General features: G+C 51.4%; 1 protein-coding gene across 1 annotated transcript; it reads right to left on the reverse strand.

The window, feature by feature from the left end:
• Positions 1-2,163: 2,163 nt before the first annotated feature.
• On the reverse strand, positions 2,164-9,864 carry EMILIN1 (elastin microfibril interfacer 1). Its single transcript, XM_006835205.1, has 8 exons — positions 9,695-9,864; positions 8,520-8,645; positions 7,837-8,057; positions 4,880-6,802; positions 4,380-4,496; positions 3,577-3,594; positions 3,270-3,407; positions 2,164-2,519 (listed from the first exon to the last, which is right to left on the reverse strand). The coding sequence occupies exons 1-8, from the start codon at positions 9,862-9,864 to the stop codon at positions 2,182-2,184; spliced, it is 3,051 nt and encodes a 1,016-aa protein (XP_006835268.1). The 3' UTR covers positions 2,164-2,181.
• Positions 9,865-18,677: the final 8,813 nt, after the last annotated feature.

An 18,677-nucleotide genomic window follows, 5' to 3' on the forward strand; every position in this document is an offset into this window, starting at 1 on the left:
ACCTTCTTTCACTCCAGTGCTTATCCTACACTACCACACCAGCACTTTTTTAGGAAAGTTACTCTTTGACCTCCTTAAAAACGACTTCTGAGAAGCTTTACAAGTTAGGATCAGGGAAAGTATGCGGTCCCTCATGAATCAGCCCTATCCATATCCCATAGCATCCTCAATTTGTCTCCAGTGCCACCAGCAAGCCCTAAAGTTCAACACCAGAATTTTAAATGTCCCTTGTACAGTCTAATTGCACATACCTCTTACTGTTGTTAAGAGTCGTTAAGTTAATTCCCACCCATAGTCGCCCTTTATAGGGTTTCCAAGGAGCAGCTGGTGAGCTTGAACCACTGACACTGCAGTTCAAACGACTATACAGTCTGACGCATTAGCCCACAGCGCCACACCACGATTCCACCTCTTACTGTAAGCTACCTCAAACCTTTTTTGAAGAAACAGGTGATACTAACAGGTGATACTAATATATATATGTATTGAAGTAGAAATAAATGTTAGTGGAGAGGCAAGTGCATGGATCTTGGCATTCAGAAACAAAAATTAGTCCAATCCCTTACTAGCTGTGTATCCTTGGATTAATCTCTTTGTCTCTCAGAGTCTCTACTTGTTTATTATCATTAATGGGGATAATCATGCCTATCTCACTCCCAGGGTTGAAATGAAAATTGACTAAAGACCAAGTTCTGCAAAGCTTACTTCTTATTAACGCTCTCAACTCTTTCCTCTTCTCTCTTGCTAAAAGCACGCACCCCCTCACCAGGTTCTCCAGGTAGAGAGCATGGACAGGATCTGAAGGCTGGACTCTCAAGGCTGCCAGCCAGTTACATGCACGGAAGTGTGGTCTTTCCTGGGCTCTTCTAGGGGTCCTGGCTCCCCTACCTGGTGTCGGCGTCCTCCTCCGGGTACCTGTCCACCACATTGATAATGTCCAGCACCTCTACTAACCCCACGCACAAGATCTGCCTCTCTCCCATGAGGCTGTCCCTGGATCATTCTGCCCTACCAGGCTCTGCCTCTTATCCAGAAAAACTGTGTCCTGGACTCCCAGGTGCTGCCCTGGCTCCTCCTCTGCGTCAGGAGCTCCTCCTCCAAGGAGCTTCCTTCAGGAGTACAGGGTGGGATGAGGTGGGCTGCAGTGAATGCTGCAGGAGGTTTGTGTCTGATACCAATCCAAGGAGGTCTGGTAATGCAGACCCTGAAGTTTGGTACCAGGCAGCAGGTTGGTTGGCCCTGCAGTTGGCCACGCCTTCCACTTTTCAGCCTGTTTCCTCACTTGTCACATGGACTCAGGACCAATGTAAGCTTGTCTAAAGTGTGACTTGGCAATGTCATTAATGCAAAGACAAAGTGCAGGAGAAAATCACCACTTGCCCCGCCCTCTTCTGCATGACTCTGACCCACAAATGGAACTGGGCCTTGCTGCTACAGTCCTGCCCCCAAGACTAAGCCTTGCCTTGAGCGGTGATTGGTGCCCAGTCCAGCCTCAGAGGACCAGCCAATCCCAGCCCAAGGCCCGCCTGTGCTGCAGAGCCGCCAGGGCCTACAAAGAGAGGCCAGGTGACCACCTTAAGGAAGAATCTGTGAGCAGCCCAGCCTTAGGTGTTTTTAGCGCCGCCTGAAAGACGTTGGCAAAACTAACATGACTAGAAAGGGGTCCTGCTGCAACTCTAACCAGGGATGCATCTCTCCACCAGCACTTGTTGAGCAAGTGCTAGCAGAGTCACCCCCAAGTCCCAGGACAGGAATCAAGCTGGGTCTCAAACCGGGACTCGCTCAGTAGGCAGTTCTTTATCATCACCCCAACCACCCCCTATATACTCCTATGAGCCTCTGAACACATACAGTGTAGAACGGTGTTTTGGTTTGTTTTTTTAGAAAAAAAAAAAAAAGTGTCTTTATTCCTGAATAGTTTAAGTTTAGTATGGAGGTGGGGGCCGGCACCTCCTCAGGAGAGCCCTGGAGTCCAGGGAATCTGCTTGAGGGTCAGTTAAGGGAGTGAAGGGTGGGAGGCCAGGCTCCTCTGCAGTCCGGGCCCCTGATCTGGGTCTAGAGGGGTTGGCGATCGCCCAAAAGTCTGGATGAAGGGTCTCGGTACCGCTGTGGTTCGGTGACGTCGCCGTCTCTCCCGCGGGCCTGAGTGGACACTCTGGATCTGTGGGCTCGACTCTCTGTCTATGCCTGTTCCAGCTCCAGGTCTCCATAGAGCAGGGCTCCACTGAAGATGGTGAGCGGCTCCTCAGAGTGTGCCAGCTGCCCCATGACCAGATCAATACAAACTGTGTCCCCGGCCTGCAGTGGCAGGATGAGGCTGAAGACGCCTAAGGCACCGGGGCTTGGTTGGCTCTCGGCCACTGGCTTGTTCTCCAGGCCCTCAGGCTCATAGCCACCGGAGTCGATGCGGGCCACGCCCAGGTTGGAGCGGGAAAGAACGGCCTCCACTTTCTCGTGCCGGTGCCCAGTCAGCACTGCGCTCAGCAAGTAGCGTCCTGCCAGTGGCGCTGTGAACACGCCTGGGGATAGGAAGAAAGTCAGAGAGCCCAATGAAAACTTGTAGATAAGGAAGGGAACCCTTTGGCCTTTTTACTTCTGTTCCATTCGAATGTAAATTCCACGGGGACAGGGAATTTTGTCGGCATGTCAGCAGTTAAAACAGTGCCTGTCAGGAATCCAAAAGCCTATTGCAGGCAAATTGATACTGACTCATAAGAGACCCTATAGGACAAGGTAGAATGCCCCACAGGTTTTTCAAGGCTATAACTCTTTAGGGAAGCAGACTGTCACATCTTTCTCCCTCTGTCAACCTTTTGGTTATCAGCCAAGTACTTAGTTACTGCACCACCAGGGCTCCTTCCTAGCAAGAATACCGGCTGCCATCAAGTTGATTCTGACTCACGGTTGGTGGAGGTGGTTGTGTGCCACTGAGCCGTTCCTACTCATAGGGACTCTGTATAAGATTTCCAAGGCTGTAAATCTTTACAGAAGCAGAAAGCCTCATCTTTCTCCCAAAGAGCCATTGGTAACAACAGTTACCAGCCCAGCTGGTAATCCACTACCCATCACGGCTCCTTCTAAGAAAGATTTTATTGAATGAATGACTCCTCCCTCTTTCAACTGCCAGCCCAAGTATGATGAGAATGAATAATAATGGCAGGAGTAGGGGATCTCCTTAAATCAGAGATTGAAAAGAAATGAATTGTCTCAAGAGGCACAGCTTCACCCATTCCCCCAAGTGCCCAACCCTCACCTCCTGCCTGGCTTACCTGTCTCTGGATCATAGTAGCCCCCATCATTGAGCAGAACTCTGTCAAAGGGGACGGTGCCTGGTTCAGACCGGGGCAAACTCAGGGCAGCTGAAAAAGCCACCCGAGGCGCAGAGATTGCTGGTGCCCCCTCTACACCTGGGTGAGGATAGAGTAGGTGTTAGGATGGGTGTTCTGTGCAAAGCCCTGCCCCCTCATGCCCCAGGTCCTTCCACTCCTGCATGTCTACTCCGAGACTGTCCGAGGCCTTCCATCCACCAGCCCCTATTTCAGGTTCCTCCTCCAGGATCCGATGAGAGAAACTTACCCTGTTCACCTTGGGGACCTGTGGAAGAAGGGAAGGAAGCAGTTAGAAGTAGAGCAGTTCTCATTAAATTACTAAGTGAACATCTACTGAGTGCCTTCCATTGTGCTGAGAGCTATGAGGATTTCAAAGCAGGAAACTAGGAAGAAAAGGAGAACTAAGTAGGTTTGATGCTGATATATGCTGGGCCATGAGTCCTTATCCCCCATCTTTCACGCCCTTGAAAGTCCTTGTAAGCTCAGCCTCAGTCTTCAATACTGCAGTGAGGTCAACATATCCAATTAGTGACTGTCCCCACTCCTAATCACTTTCTTCCCACTGTCAGCCATATAAGGAGCCCTGGTAGCGTAGTGCATTATGAGCAGGGCTGCAAACTGCAAGTTTAATCTACCAGTTGCTCCTTGGGAGAAAAAAAATATATTTCTGCGCCCATAAAGATTTATAGCCTCTGAAACCCTACACAGGGTCACTATGAGTTGGAACCAACTTGACGGCACTTAACAACAACAACATCACCCATATTCCTATTGCCATCCAGTCAATTGTGACTCAGGATAGAGCAGAGTCTATAAGACAGACCTGCTCCTAGGCTGTCAATCTTTACAGAAGCAGACTCTGACATCATTCTACCATGAAGCTGCTGGTGGGCTTGAACTGCTGCCCTTCTGATTAGCCACTTAACTGCTTACCCACTGTTCTATCAGGGCTCTTTATCCACCATATAAGATCCCCAGTTCATCACCCCTTTCTCCCTTCTCTGTCAGGTTCAAGTCTGGAGCTGCCCATTAAGGTCTCAGCCTTCTTACCTGGTGGTCCAGCAGGCCCCTCTTGTCCATCCTTGCCTGGAGGCCCTGGAGGTCCAGCAGGACCTGGAAGCCCCTGCACCCCAGGAGGCCCTGGGGGCCCAGTTTCACCTGCTGGACCTGTAGTGAAAAAACTATATTGAAGGAGAGTCATAAAGAGAGTTTTCAATAGATAGGCAATATAGTGGCTTCATGCGCAAGGGATGGATGAAACAGGTGGAGCTTCAGTGGTTGATGGCGAGTTAGGGCCCCTCAGTGCCCATGTACTGACACCTAACAACAGCTCTCTTCCATCCATAGGCCCATCTAAGCAGGCAGAGGGAGCACAGAGAGCTAGAATCTTAGGTCATCTTTTACAGAAAAGTTGTGACCCCTGGGACAGTGGCTGGAATTGCAATACATGCTGGACAGAGCAAAGAATAGGTGAGATCTAGGTGGGCTGTTGTGGGAGAAAGAAGGAGAAAAAAAGGGGTTTCCCACCCATGCCTCCTCATGCCCCTCACCAGTGAGGTCCTTCATGCTGAACTGGTGCAGCTGGTTCTCTAGGAGCAGCATGGAACTGTTAAGGGCACCGAGCCGTCTACCCAGGCCAGCCTGCCCTGCCAGTAGCTTCTCCAGCAGGGCTGCCTGCATCTGGCTGGTGCTGTTGGTTTCCCTTAGCCCATCCCAGAGTCCAGCTACATGCCTAGAAAGGCCCTCTCGTAAGCTCTGTAGCCCTCCGGCTACAGTGTCCAAGCGCTCACAGACTCCCTCAAGATGGCCCAACCTTCCCTCTAGTCCAGGGCACTGGCCAGCCTGTGGCTGTCCTTCCTCCAGGCCTCGGAAGCGCTCCTCACTCTCCGTAGCATGCTCCGTGGCCTCCTGCTGAAGCCTGTTAATTTCAGAGATGATGCGGTCCTTGGTGGCTCCCAGATCAGCTAAATCAGCACCCTGGCCCTCCACGGTGGTCTGGAGCTCATGTAATGAGTCATTGAGGGAACTAAAGGTGAGAATGACCTCAGACAGCTCTCCTTGTAGAGCCTGCAAGGCTGAACCTGAACTGCCCCCGAAAACACTGAAGCCATCCAGTGGACCTCTGCCTGGGCCCCCAACACCTGGGCCTGACCCAGGTCCCCGTGGGGGGAGTAGGGGGCAGGAGCAACGCTCCACACCATCCCGAAGGCGGCCCAGTTCCTCTTGGACACCACCACAGGCCCCACAGCCCTCGTCCTCACGTGCCTGCAGCAGGCCCTCCAACTGGCCCAGCCTTGTAGCTGTAAGATTCAACCGGAGCGTGAACTCTGCAGCCATCAAGTCCTGGGCATCTATTCGATCCTGGAGCCTACCCACAGCCCCTTGAAGTCCCTCCATTGTGGCCTGCCTGGCCTCCCCAGCTGCTTCCACCTTGTGTAGGCCAGAGCCTACCAGTCGCAGCTGCCCCTCACTGTCTACCACCCTGCGCTCCAAGGCACTGAGGATCTTGCTGACCTGGGAGTCCTGCTCCCCAGAGGCTCCAGAACAGAGCTGCCCACATGCCTGCACAGCCCCTGTCACCTGCTCTTCCAGCAAACCTAGTCGTCCACCCAAGTCCCTGCTTACATTGGCCAGCAGCCCTTCCAGCTTCTCTAGTCGGCCTCGGGCAGAAGGCAGCCAGTGGCCCAACCACCCAGGGCCCCCGGGCCAACCCCCCTCCTGATCCTCTGAGGGGCCCAGGGTGGTGTTGAGTCGGTTCTCCAGACGAGAAAGGCGAGAGGCTAAACTGGTGTAGCCTGGGGGGTGGCCCCCCTGCCCGGCTGCTCCTCCGAGCTCAGTGCCTCGCCGGCCACTCAGCACTGTCACCGAGCCGGCCACAACATCCAATCTCCGCTCCAGCTCTGCTAGTCGCCGGCCCAGCTCAGGGGGACAGCATTCCTGAGGGGGTCTTCGGCCTAGGGCCTGCCCACTCAACTGCCGCTGCCGCTCTTCCACTGAGGCCAGCAGCTTCTCTAGGGCTCGCAGCCGCTCCCTATCTTCCTGCTGCTGCCGGCCGAAGCTGTCAAGCCCCGACAGGCACACTGAGCAGGATTCCTGCATACGCCGCTCCAGCTCCCGAAGCAGCTCCTCACTGTGGCCAGGAGGGGCAGGGGTTGAGTCCACGGTGCTGCTGCTGGAGCTGCCACTGCCATGATGATTGTTGAGGTGACCCAGCTCTTGGTCATGAGTGGAGACACGGTTGTCTAGGAGCTGCAGCTGGTGCTGGATCTCACTGAGGGTTTCGTGCACACCAGGGCGGGCAGCTGCATCTGCTGGCTGCTGCCTTCCATTAAAAGCCGTCTCCACAGCCTTCTGGACATCTTCTGCCAGGCGCCCATTCAGTCCCTGCAGGACCCCCCGAAGGCCTTGCAGCTCCTTTGTCAGGCTCTGCACCTGCTCCTCCAGCTGCTGCACCTTTTCTGACTCCCGAAGACCTGGCAGAGAGGGGAAGGCATAAGGCAGAGGACTGGACTTCAGAACGCAGTGCCTGCCTCTATCTGCCACTCACCTCCTACACCCTGCTCACCCCAGTTCCACTAAGAAGGTAGAAGTCCTAGGTTGATTGTGCTACAATTTAGTTGGGTGGTTTCGGCAAGAGGAGGAGGAAGAAAATGTCATTCACTGAATACCTCTAGGTCATTTTATACATTGGGAAACAGAGGACCAGTGATATTAGGTAACTGGGTTACAAGTTTAACAAGTGGCAGAGCCAAGTTTCAAACTCAAGTCACCTGTCTGACCACCATTGTGCACAGTGCCTCTTAACATTTTGGAAACATCTCAGCTGCGAAATGGGAATGACACTCATTGTCCTCCCTCACGAGACTGTCAAGAGGAGTATGATGGGAATGTGGTGTAGGCCCTTTGGAGAGGACAACAGTGGCAGTTTCTGGGCAGCACTCCCCATGACACTGCAGGGACAAACCACAGGTTCTACAGCAAGTCGGCTGGGCTCTAGTGTATTGGTTAGAGAGTCAGCCAGGGTGCGTCTTTCTGTAAGTATAGTTATTGCTGTCTCCCTAGTAGGGAAACACAGCACATCCGGAGTGCCTGGAACAAGGGAAGGCAAGCAATAGAGACTACTGCATTCTGGGACCTGCAGTCTCCAAAGGCTAGAGGGACCTGGGACCTGTAGTCAGTTGCAATGCATGCTAGGACTTGTAGTCTCAACAATCTATTCCCCATTGACCAAACTTCTCAAAGGAGTTCCCCCCCCCACCCCCCGCCCCCTCTGCCTTCCTCCCACAGCTGTTCCCAATGAGGAAGCATCTTGGCCACAAGTGGGCGTGTGTGAGAACATAGTCTCTCTCTTAAACACACACAGAATCTCAGGGATCTCATTAGCTCCCTCTTCTCCCTTTCTTCCCACTGATTTAGAACTGCTTGGGGTTTCCTCTTAGCAGCCTGGCCCCACATTTACCACCCAGGATAGTCCCCCACCTCTCTCCCCAGTGGCTCCCATACTCACCTTCTCCCCCTAGCCCACTGAGGTGGCTGCCTGCACTGGAGCCAGATAGGTTGGGGCGGGCAGGCCGGGGCCGAGGGCGTGGTGTGGTAGATGCAGGGCCCAGCGCTGGGGCAGGACCCTCACCACAGTCATCCCCTCCATAACCCTGACAGCATCGCCACTCCATATCCGTCACTGTCTTGTAGGCCACACGGTAGCGCGGGCGGAGGAAGCTGCGGTACCTGGGAGAGGAGGAGGAGGGGGAGACTCTTTATTCCTCCCTGTACTATCTGTGACTCGGGCCCTGTCCTTAGAAATGAGCACCTGCTGGTGAGAAGGCCTGTCCCTTAGGCTGAGTGCCCTTAGTGTCCAGCATGTGGCCTTGCTCAGTGACAGCTGTCAGCTTGTTGACCAAGGGCCAAAGCCCTCCTTACTCCCCTTGCACTGCGTTGGAACCTTGAGCTCCTCTCCCTGAGGATGACCCAAGCCCAGAGGAGGAATTGAATTGTGCTTGCCTTTGGTATGCCATCAGCCAAACTATTGTGTCACAGCATCTTCCCAAAATAGCTCTGACTACGGCTGCCTTGCTTCTTGCTTTGCACAGATTCCCTCAGTTGGCCACCCTTTTACCAGCCCACCCCTACCCCCACCCCCACCCCCAAGTATCCACTGGTCCAGTCCATAGCCCAGTACAGGGAGCTTACATGATGCTTCGGGGACATTGGGGTTGGCCCCAGCCACATGGTTGGTAATCAGGCTTAACGAAGGTCTCCACTCCATCCTCAAGGACACAGCTCACTGTTCGGGTCACCACATAGGCACACCAGTTCCTGTAGGCACAACCCCACCTGGGCCCAAGGACCAGAGACACACGCCCCAGAGGAGGCCCCAGGGGCTGCCAGAGGGGCTGTTATTGTTGTTAAGTGCCAGTGAGTCAGTTCTGACTCGTAGCAACCCCTGCATGGGGTTTCCAAGGAGCGGTTGGTGGGTTTGAACTGTCTACCTTGGGGTTCAAACCTATAGCGCTATATCAGAGGGGCTGAGTAAGGGTCAAAAAATGAAGGGCCCGGGGCCTTGTGCGCCACGAACAGATAAAGACCTTTCAAGATAGGAGCAGCACAAAATGGAAAACCACCACCACACTGAGAAATCGCTCCTTGTGGCTGTGAGGGCCTGTGAAGCCTCTGAATTCACGCCCTCATTTGTATCCATTTCTGGCCTTTTCTCTGTCCCCAGTTTGGTAAGCCCTGTGCGAGCCAGACGGCCAGCCTCTAGGGATGATCCTCTGGATGCTGGAGTCCACCCATCCCTCAGTGGGAAGGACATTAAGCAGGCCACGGTCCAGCTCAGGGTTAAGTAGAGAATACGCCATTGATGATCCCTGCCTCCCTTGAGGCTAGCAGTTCCACACACTCGCCCCATTCATGCTAGCCTCTGATCTGGGTCATACTGGAGAGCAGGAGTGGTGTCAGAATTATGGGTTACTGGATGGGGCCAACAGAGCCCTGGAAAGGGACAAAACGTCTGCCCAAGGATCCTGGACTGACGAGTACAAGGCAGTTCTCAGGAAGCCCTGACCCACACCCCACAGGGTGGTTTCCCAGGACTCCAAAGGGCAGGGCCGGGTGGGGGAGCGATGTGGGTGCTATCCTCCTTAGTTTATTTATCAGGGATTGATTCATGCAGGGGGCCCTGGAAGTGGCCCCTTGGGAAGGTAGGCATGTGAGAAAATACCTGATGGATAAGCTTTCCTCTCTTCCCCCTTCTCTGCATCAGGGGAGATAGCCCAGGACCAGGTAGCAAAGATAGTGACCAGCATGTCCATCTTCCATCCAGCTCTTCCCACCCACCTCCAGTCTGAGGCTGGACCCCCTCTTACCTGTGTCGGCTTGCGGGCCGCAGTGCGCTCTGGGCTTGGGGCCCCCCAGGGCTGAGGGCTCCACCGCCCCCTGTATAGAGGCTATAACCACGAGGAGGATAGCTAGCTGCCCCAGCGGAGGCAGTCAGCAGGCAGCAGAGGTAGCAGCTCCAGAGGGCACTGGGGGCCATGGTGCGGGCGCTCCTCGGTGCCTCTCAGTGGTACATCCCGGTCTGGCAGCTGGCGCCTCTGCCCGGCCCCGAGGGATGCCACGGCTCAGCGGGACAGAGCGCGCCGGTCCCTGTCCCCCGGCTTCCTGCCTGTGGCCCCAAGCCACACGCCTCCTCCTTGGCTGCCTAGCCTGACCCCTCTCCCCCTCCTCTTTCCTCCTCAGGCCTCCGTCTGTCCCTCCCTCGGTTCCTTCCGCTCTCCTCTTTTCCACTTCTGAGGGGAGTTTGTTCTCTGTGCCCCTGGCCTCCTGCGCCTGGTCCCTGCCCCTCTCAGATGCTGCTTCCTGGGCCTCCTCCCCCTTGCCCCATCTAGTACTTCTCTGGTCTCTCTGTCCTTTCCCCTCAATGACCGGATCCTGGGGGTGACAGGGCTTTGCCCGAGTGACTGTTCAGAGGTGCAAGGGGTGGCTGTGGGGCGGGCCCTGGCCTCCCTCCCTTGCTCACTCTCCTCCCTTCCCCCCTGTCTGGCTGGCGATCCAGCCTTCCCCCTTCCCTCCCACCTCTCCAACCATCGTGCGCCACATCTGCTTCTTGTTAACTCCGGGAAAGAGAGGGAAAAAAAGGAAAAACAGAGAAATGTGGAGTTGCCGCCGGGCTTGGGGCCAGCCGCTCAGATGGGCCACATGAAGCCGGGGCCAGAGCTGGGGAGGAGGTCTGGGACTGGGTCTCGTAGACAGGAACAGGAGCTGGAACCACAGCTCTCCTGGGGCTAGGGCAGGCCTAGCCTGGGAGAGAGGACCTGGGAGAGGGAGCCCAGAGGGGAGGACTGTTGAGGGAATGAACTTGTTAAGGCTCTATAGGACATCTCATTCACCATCTAATCCAGCTGACTCCTTTTATAGATGTGAAAATTAATACCAGAGCAGGGAAGTAACTTGTCTAAGGTAATACAGCACATCAAGAGTTGGACTGAGTTTTGTAATTGTTGCTAAGTGCCATTGAGTCAGTTTTGACTTATAACAACCCTATATAGGGTTTCCAGACCCGACTCGACGGCACTTAACAACATATAGGGTTTCCAAGGAGCAGCTGGTGAGCTTGAACTGCCAACCTTGCTGTTCAAACTGACCTTGTAGTACAGTGCATTAACCTGCAGTGCCACACCAGGACTTAGAATCTAAAAACTTAGGTCATGGACCTGAGAAAAAGAAGGAACAGAAGAAAGGGGGTCCCTGGACCAGGGAGGAAAAGGAAGAAGACTTCATTGAGGCAGGCAGGAAATCTAGAGAATACAGAAGAGGAAGAAGACTTTATTGAGGCAGGCAGGAAATCTAGAGAATACAGAAGAGGAAGAACGGAATCAGGAAATGGGAGTGGAGGCAGTCTCTGTCAAGCAATGGAGAGAACATGGGTGAGAGAAGAATCTCCTTAAAGGGCCAATTGACTATGGGTCCACACTGACCTTGGTGCAGAAGATCAGGGAATAACTGGAGATAAGGTAATGGGGTTAATTGGGGCCTACCTTTATAGTGCCAAAGGAAGTCACTCCTTACCTGGAGCTAAGTCTGATATCCTCTGTAAGAGATACAGTACTCAGTCATGTTTTACCATCAGCCTGATCTCAAAGCTCCTGGTGGGATGTCTGAATCTATAAGCTTGGGTCCCCCTTTACCTTCTGGTCCTTGACAGTGTGTGCTGGACCAGAGTCTACCTATGTGACAAAAGGTATGGAGTTCTAAACAGAAAGGAGAAAAAGAGCACTAGATGCCAGGTGTTATACGCTCTAGAGGTGCCCATGTAGCAAAGGCATATAAGGCTCAGTCACTGTCCACTAAGGAGGGACTAAGGCTCTTGGGGAATGAAACACAAACACCAAAATATAGAATTAACACAGGGTGGGATACACGAGTGCTGAAGGGCAGGTCAAATGGATAAGAGGGGAGGATGCTGGGGGTAGTCGTACAGAGCTGTTGGAAGACATAGGACCTAAACAGTGCTGGGGGATAAAGAACATGAAGAACAGAAAGGAAGGGACGGAGAGATTTTCAAGCTTATGGAGTGGGCTACCTGAGTTTCCTTATCTGTTGTTGTGGTTGTTAAGTGTCATAGAGTTAGTTCCAACCCATAGCAACTCCTGTATAGGGTTTCCAGAGTCTTGGTGTGGCGCTGTGGGTTAATACACTGGACTGCAATCTGTTTGAACCACAGGTTGACAGCTCAAACTCACCAGCTGCTCCTCCGAAACCCTATACAGGGTCACTATGGGCCAGAACTGACTCAACAGCACCTAACAACAACAACAATAAGCTTTCCAAGAAGTGGCTGGTGGGTTTGAATCACCAACCTTGCTGTTCAAAACGATCTTGAGGTCCAGTGCATTAACCCGCAGTGCCACACCAGGACTCCTTCCTTATCTGTAGCATGGGGGTAATAACAATACTCCCTTTTCTAGATTTTTGAATATGAAATAAATTCATACGTGTAAAGCATTTAAAACAATGCCTGGATAAATATTCAATAAGTGTTAGTTCTTATTTGTGTCACAAAGAAGTCTGACAAAAAGAAGTAGATTATGGACCAAATCAAGAGAAGCTCAAATGCCTAGTTAAGAACTTGGGTTATAAATTTTTGAATAGGGGAGGACATTCGCGCATAGGAAGAAGAAATTATTGATAAGAGCACTGAGCTTGGTGCCAGTGCATAAGGATGTCAGTCCCAGCTCTTCATCTAACTAGCATTATAAATTCGGGCAAATCCCATGCATCCATTCTTCTGCGGTTTTCCTTATTCACAGGAGCAGACAGCTTCATCTTTCTCCCACAGAATGACTGGTGGGTTGGAACTATCAGTCTTGTAGTTAACAGCCCAAAGCGTTCTAACCCACATTGTCACCAGGGCTCCTTAGTTGTTATCTAAGGTCCCCTGTAAATTCCATATTACAAAATGATGCAGACTTGGGCTCTGGTGGTGGCAATGACCATGGAAAGGATAGGAAGACTGAAACTGCTTGTTGACTGCCTCTGTAATGTGGGACCAGATGAAGGGAAATACAAGAGAAGATTCTAGGGTTTGAGTCAAGATGGGGATGTCTAGGAGAGGTATAGGTTTTGGGGAGAGAGAGATAACCTTCATTGTCATATATTGGATTTAAAGTGAGAATAACACACCCCAGTGGAAATAAATGTCTAGGAGATGGTTAGAAATGTGGATCTTGATTCTGGGAACTATTTAGAGTGGCAATAGTTGGAAATCACAAGAATGAATGGCACCAGATCTTCATTGTGACTCTGAGTGATCTGCTTCTGAGGTCCATGGCTCAGAATGTAACCCTGGTGACAGGGAGAAATGTTGGCAAAAAGACAGAACAATGAAAGTAAAGGCTGGAACCAAGAGAAGCAGAAATGTGACTGTCCCTTAGAGGTCCAGGGACCAGCACACAGGAAGATTTGAAGTAAAATGATCCCAGGAGGTCCTGATTTCAAAGAATTTGACAACAAAAGGTTGCAACTTTGTCCCTGGTCTGTGCCTCAGTTCTAGGCCCTGGCTAGAAGTCAGATTATTTCCTGACTGTGCTATGGGGTTTTCTTTTCCTGCTCTTCTTCCTCTTTTCTCTCTTAAGAAAGCCTCTGGCAACCTGCACAGACATCCTACTCATCTTATTACTGCCCTTTTGTTACCTATTCCTTCTCCTGGTACCTGAAGTTTAAAAATCTGTTGCACATTTTTAGTGTGTCAAGTAAAAAATGTTGGCTTTGAAATACAATTGCAGTAGGTCACATTTCATTTAGTCTTGTAATAAGGAGCCAAGACCTAAGGGCTGACATGAATGCTTGTGAGTTATCAAGTAAATGAGCAGCTCTGGGTCCACTGGGGAGGACAATACCCATTGCTGATTCTGAGGTGTGGGCAATCAGGCTGTGATGGTGGTGAAGATGAGAGTATTATGGTGGTAATGGTGGTGGTGGTGATATTGGCAGATAGCCAAAAATTTCCAAAGTAGTTGGCAAGAGAGTTCCTGAGACCAAAAAAGGCTAAGTCTCTGGGATACTAGGACAGGATCTATATTTATAACCTCTCCAAAATGGGGGTTCCCAAAGGGTTTATTGCCAATGGAAGTAGATAGACAACTAATTCATTCGCTCAATGACCATTAACTGAGCAATGAGCTCCTGTTCTCAGGGTAGTCAAGGACACCAACAAAAAGGAATATTTTATGTTTAATGCTATGTGAGGAGTGAATAGTGGGAAGAAATAAAAGTGAAGAATAATATGAATTGGGCATTGGGGTCATACCAACCCAGATGGGAATTCAAGTTTGTAGGGACTCCCCAAATGCATATTTTTCTTTCCATCCAATATTTCCCACAGATACAATACTTTAGTAACAAACCTCCCTCAACTCAGAGCCTGTCCCCCTTTCCCCTCATCTTGTTGAGCCTAATCCTGGCCTCTTGTCCTCTCCTTAAGAATGTTACACTAATCATAGAGATTCATATCCACAAGTATCCCCCCCTCCAATTCTGCCTCTAGCATAAGGTTTTTGTCCCCCCACATACTTTTTACCCAGGCTTTTATTTTTCAGGCTTTCTTAGTTCTTAAGTGAGTATAGTTCAGTCTCAGAGATAATTTTTAAAATTCAGTTCCTCCCACTACTGTAAAAGACTAAGAAAAAGAACCCATACTAAAGGGGGGTGGAGGGGATTCTCTGCTGATTGCTGGGATGTTGGGGGTGGGGTGAGGGGAAGGACAGAAAGGTAGAGCACAGGGCAGGGGATAGACACAGGATATTTTGGGTGCTGGGAAGGGGGGCAATACACAAAAAGGGAGAGGGGAATGGAAGAACAAAGCAGAAGGGAGAACAAGTAGGCAGGTTCGCATGGGCTAAGTGGGACAGAGATAAATAATGATATATGCACAACCTTGGAACAACAGGGCTCTGGGGTACACAGATTGATACATGGTTGGAATAGGGAAAAGGGGGGAAATAATGTTAAGATGCTTGGCTGTCTACTGAGTCTTAGTATTCCTTGCATTACATTATAAAATAGACACTGGAAGAGGAGAAAAAGGAAAAGCCAGAAATATCACCATAGAAAGCTTGTAAGTTTGTCTTCTGCCTATAACTGATTGGAATACCTAAAATGGGGATACAACGTGCCCAGTGAAGGAGGAGGCTGCCTGTGGAGCCTCTGCATTACATAAGACTATAGATGGAATCCTGAACAGCATCCAGAATCTTCAGAGGTAGGAAATTTCCCCGAGAGGACGGGCAGACCAGCCTGGAGTGGCTAGAGGAACAGAAGATCCCTCTTGAAAGAAACACTGACAGAAAAAATACAAAACAATATAGGCAGACCGACCAATTATTGCAAGAAAAAGCAAGTTACCCACCCAGGAGACATCAAAGTAAGGGGTCAGGTCCTCTCAGAGTAAACCCCCTTCCAAGACTAAGACTCAATGGGAATACACGCTCTAATGGATGACCACTTCGCCACCGACAAGGGGAAATGAGGGAAAAACAGCTATGAGGCTGCGAGCTAAGCCCTACAACATTCAATAGACTCCTGTGAACCCAGGTGGAGACTTGGTTGGCCAGCAGTGTGGCAAGACCTGGGGACTCTTGGGCCCAGAGTCAGTGACATAGCCATGGAGGACTGGAGTGGAGAGTGAAATGTCCAGTGGATAAAAAGAGAGGGCATATGCACAAGAGCACCCACACTTGCAGATAACACCCATTTGACCTAGCCTCAATGACTGGATGATCAGAGCTCAACTGGAAGAAAGAAGAGGAAAAAGAGTAATCTGATACAATTTGATGAACCTGACCTACACCTGTGGATGCAGCAACTCAAAAGAGGGAACAAATCTTTATAGCAAGGATCATTCCAACGCCCTCCATACACAGAGAAGACAGGGATGGGCAACTTGGACATTGGCTATCCAAAATGAGAGGGCTACAAAGGCAAGAAGTGACTGGCTTACAAGCTTTCAAGAGGGAACCTAGATCCAGAGGGCGTGGAGGAAGGTAGAATCTCCACTGAGTAGTATCCAATCTGTCTAGGCGGGACTGATGAAAGGAAATGCGGATAGGTCTCTTGTGATACAATGGTGAATAATTGTTACCAGGACTGATTGTCAAGGTTTTAAATGCAAAAGTTGTTGTTGTTAAGTGCTGTGGAGTGGGTTCCGACTCATAGTCGGACCCTGCACGGGAACAGAATGCCTCATCTTTCTCCCATGGAACCACGGGTAGTTTTGAACTGCTGACCTTGTAGTTCACAGCCTGATTCGTAACCACTATGCTACCAGAACAAGTGGTGGCAGGAAACAACCCAAATGTCCATTAACTGATGAATGAATAAAGTGTAACATAGCCACACACACACACAAAAAAATTTCAGTTCCTCCAGGCACTAGGTCAAATAATCCATTCAAGACAGATAAAGACTTGCTGACCTAGGCTTAGGAAGTCCTAGGAGGTGAAGAACATTTCTGGTTAGTTCTAAAACAAATCCTTTCCCTTTGTCCCTGACCCTAGAATAATCTATGTTGTTGTTGTTAGGTGTTGTCAAGTCATTTCCAACTCATAACATACAAAATGAAATAATGCCCCGTCAGGCATCAGTGTACAATTTTTCCTATGTTTGAACCCATTGTTAAAGAGACTATGTCAATCCATCTTTCAATCTTCCTCTTTTTTGTTGACCCCGGACCTTACCAAGTATGATGTCCTTCTCCAAGTCTTGGTCCCTCCTGATAGTACGACCACTCACTTCTAAAGGGTTAACTGCAGTGTCCACAATTGTACATGGAATGTGGAATAAAGAAGAATAGGTGATACTTGAATTTTGGTATGGTTCTGCCTTGAACCAATTGCAGAACCTTGGTTATATCAATAAACTTCTAAGTCCCAGTTTCCTTCTTTACAATTTTACAGGTCCCCACTCAAGCTCAGGCAGTCCAGGAACCTATGCACCTGGGGGAGCTGATTTTAGATCATTCTTAGGAATCTGAAGCACTTCCAAGGCCTTCCCTCATGCTATTTGCAGTCTAGAAATTCCATTTTCCAGGGTCAGCCTAGAGGCTAGAGCTTATAAACAAGAGAGAGGTCTAGTTTTGATTCAACAATATACCTAAGAGTCTGATTAGACTTGGGTCTGCTTCCAATTTTAAGGAGACATGATACATAATGATGTATAATCTTCTCAGACCTAGATCCTCATTCTCTCAAAGCAGAGCTGGGAATAGACAGGTCTCTGAGGGAAGAATGAGGGAGTGTATGTCTGGTGTTTTCACTAATGTTATGTGGAGAAATGTCGGGCTTAAGATCCTAAATAAGAAACTTCTGGGAAATACTGGGTGGGGGCTGAGGTGAGGTGGAGAGTAAATTAGGGGAACTACAGACTACTAAAGGCACAGACTGAGCTTGGGAGTCCCTAGGCTGGAGGGAGCATAAGGGACAAACTGCTGCTGGTTTCAGACCAGGAAGCCCAGTCTGGGCTAGTGTACCCCCAGCTCACTCTGCACATAGGCAGGCAAGTTGGTCCCAAGGCCCAGAGGTTCCGGCCTCATAGCAGCTTCTGTAGTTTTCTTTGGCTCAGAGAAGCTGAGGCGTCCCCTGAGCCCTACCCCCCACCCCTCTACCGCAAAGCAACTGGCTTCCATTACTCCTGACAGCTCCACAGCAACAGCCCAGCCCCCGGCCCCAGCCTGGCTCGACGCTGTTCCCTTTTATGGTTAATCTGAAGGAAATCAAGTGAAGAGGGAGAATGTTCTGAATGGGCAGATGTTGTGGAACCTCAGGGCGCCTCTGCCCTCGCCAGACCCCATCGGACGTTTACCCACAGCCACCTCTTTTCTTCATTCTCCGAGACCCACTCAGCTTCAAACCTTCATGCTTGTCCTGGCCCTTCCTCCTCGCCCCAATCCCTCACATCCGGGGGGTGATTTCCCACTTGGCCCAAGTCCCATGGTTTAGGTTTTGATTCCCGGAGGGTCCGCCCTATTCCGACGCCCACCACCGAGGGCGGGGTAGGGGAGTGGGAGAGCCTGGGTAAGGCCAGCACTGGTCAGATCTCTGAAACTGGTCGGAGTTGGGGCAGAAAGGCTGGCGCCAGGGAGGGGAGCAACCGGCAGCCCGAGCCTGTCCCCTTGCTGCAGCGTCTCTCACCCTCATCCTAGATGCCCGGCCCGGGAGGAGACCCTGAGGGCAGGACCCAAAGGAAGCACCTGGCTGGGCCGGGCCGGGAAACGAGGGGTGGACATCACCGCGGGAGGCCGGGGCAGGAAAGAGAGGGTGGGGTGAGAGTCGAAGGGTCAAAACGGTTACCCCAGGCCGGCCCAGCCATCGCAGTCTCGCCCTAGCCCACTCCCCGGCTCTGAGGCGGCAACTACAGCCTCACTATCCGAGTTCCGAGCTTCGCCAGCTGCAGCCAGCTGTGCAGGAAAGAACCCAAAGCGCGAGTCCGCGGCCCCGTCCCACCCCCGAGGGCTGGAAGTCTCTTCACAACCCCGCCGAGACCCCGCCCCCTTGAGAGCCAGCCGCAGGGAGCAGGCGAGACTACTGGGCTAGAGAGGCCATTCCGACGGAGCCGCAGGGCCGGAAGTGCCTGGTCTGGGACTACGGTGGTGCTACAAAGTTCCGGTCCAAGTCGCCTACCTCGAACTTGTGCGCAGCGAGCGTCGGAGTCAAGCTTGACTAATCAGGTGAGAGCCACGCAGGCGCGGTTCCGCGGGTAGCCTGACCGGGTGGCTGGTCGGTAAGGGCAAGGACTAGTCCTGGCGAAAGTGAGGAGCGCGGCGGCCTAAGACTCAGTGCTGCCTCATCTCCGCAG

Source organism: Chrysochloris asiatica, unplaced genomic scaffold (assembly GCF_000296735.1).
Source record: "Chrysochloris asiatica unplaced genomic scaffold, ChrAsi1.0 scaffold00016, whole genome shotgun sequence".
Lineage (NCBI taxonomy): Eukaryota > Metazoa > Chordata > Mammalia > Afrosoricida > Chrysochloridae > Chrysochloris > Chrysochloris asiatica.

Bases quoted from the DNA above. Each gene is read 5' to 3' on its own strand.
- EMILIN1 (XM_006835205.1), bottom strand. From the start codon at position 9,864: ATGGCCCCCAGTGCCCTCTGGAGCTGCTACCTCTGCTGCCTGCTGACT. The intron at 8,646-9,694 runs GTAAGAGGGGGT...TTGTGCCTACAG, and splicing joins CGGCCCGCAAGCCGACACAG to GAACTGGTGTGCCTATGTGG. The intron at 2,520-3,269 runs GTAAGCCAGGCA...TCCTATCCCCAG, and splicing joins CTACTATGATCCAGAGACAG to GCGTGTTCACAGCGCCACTG.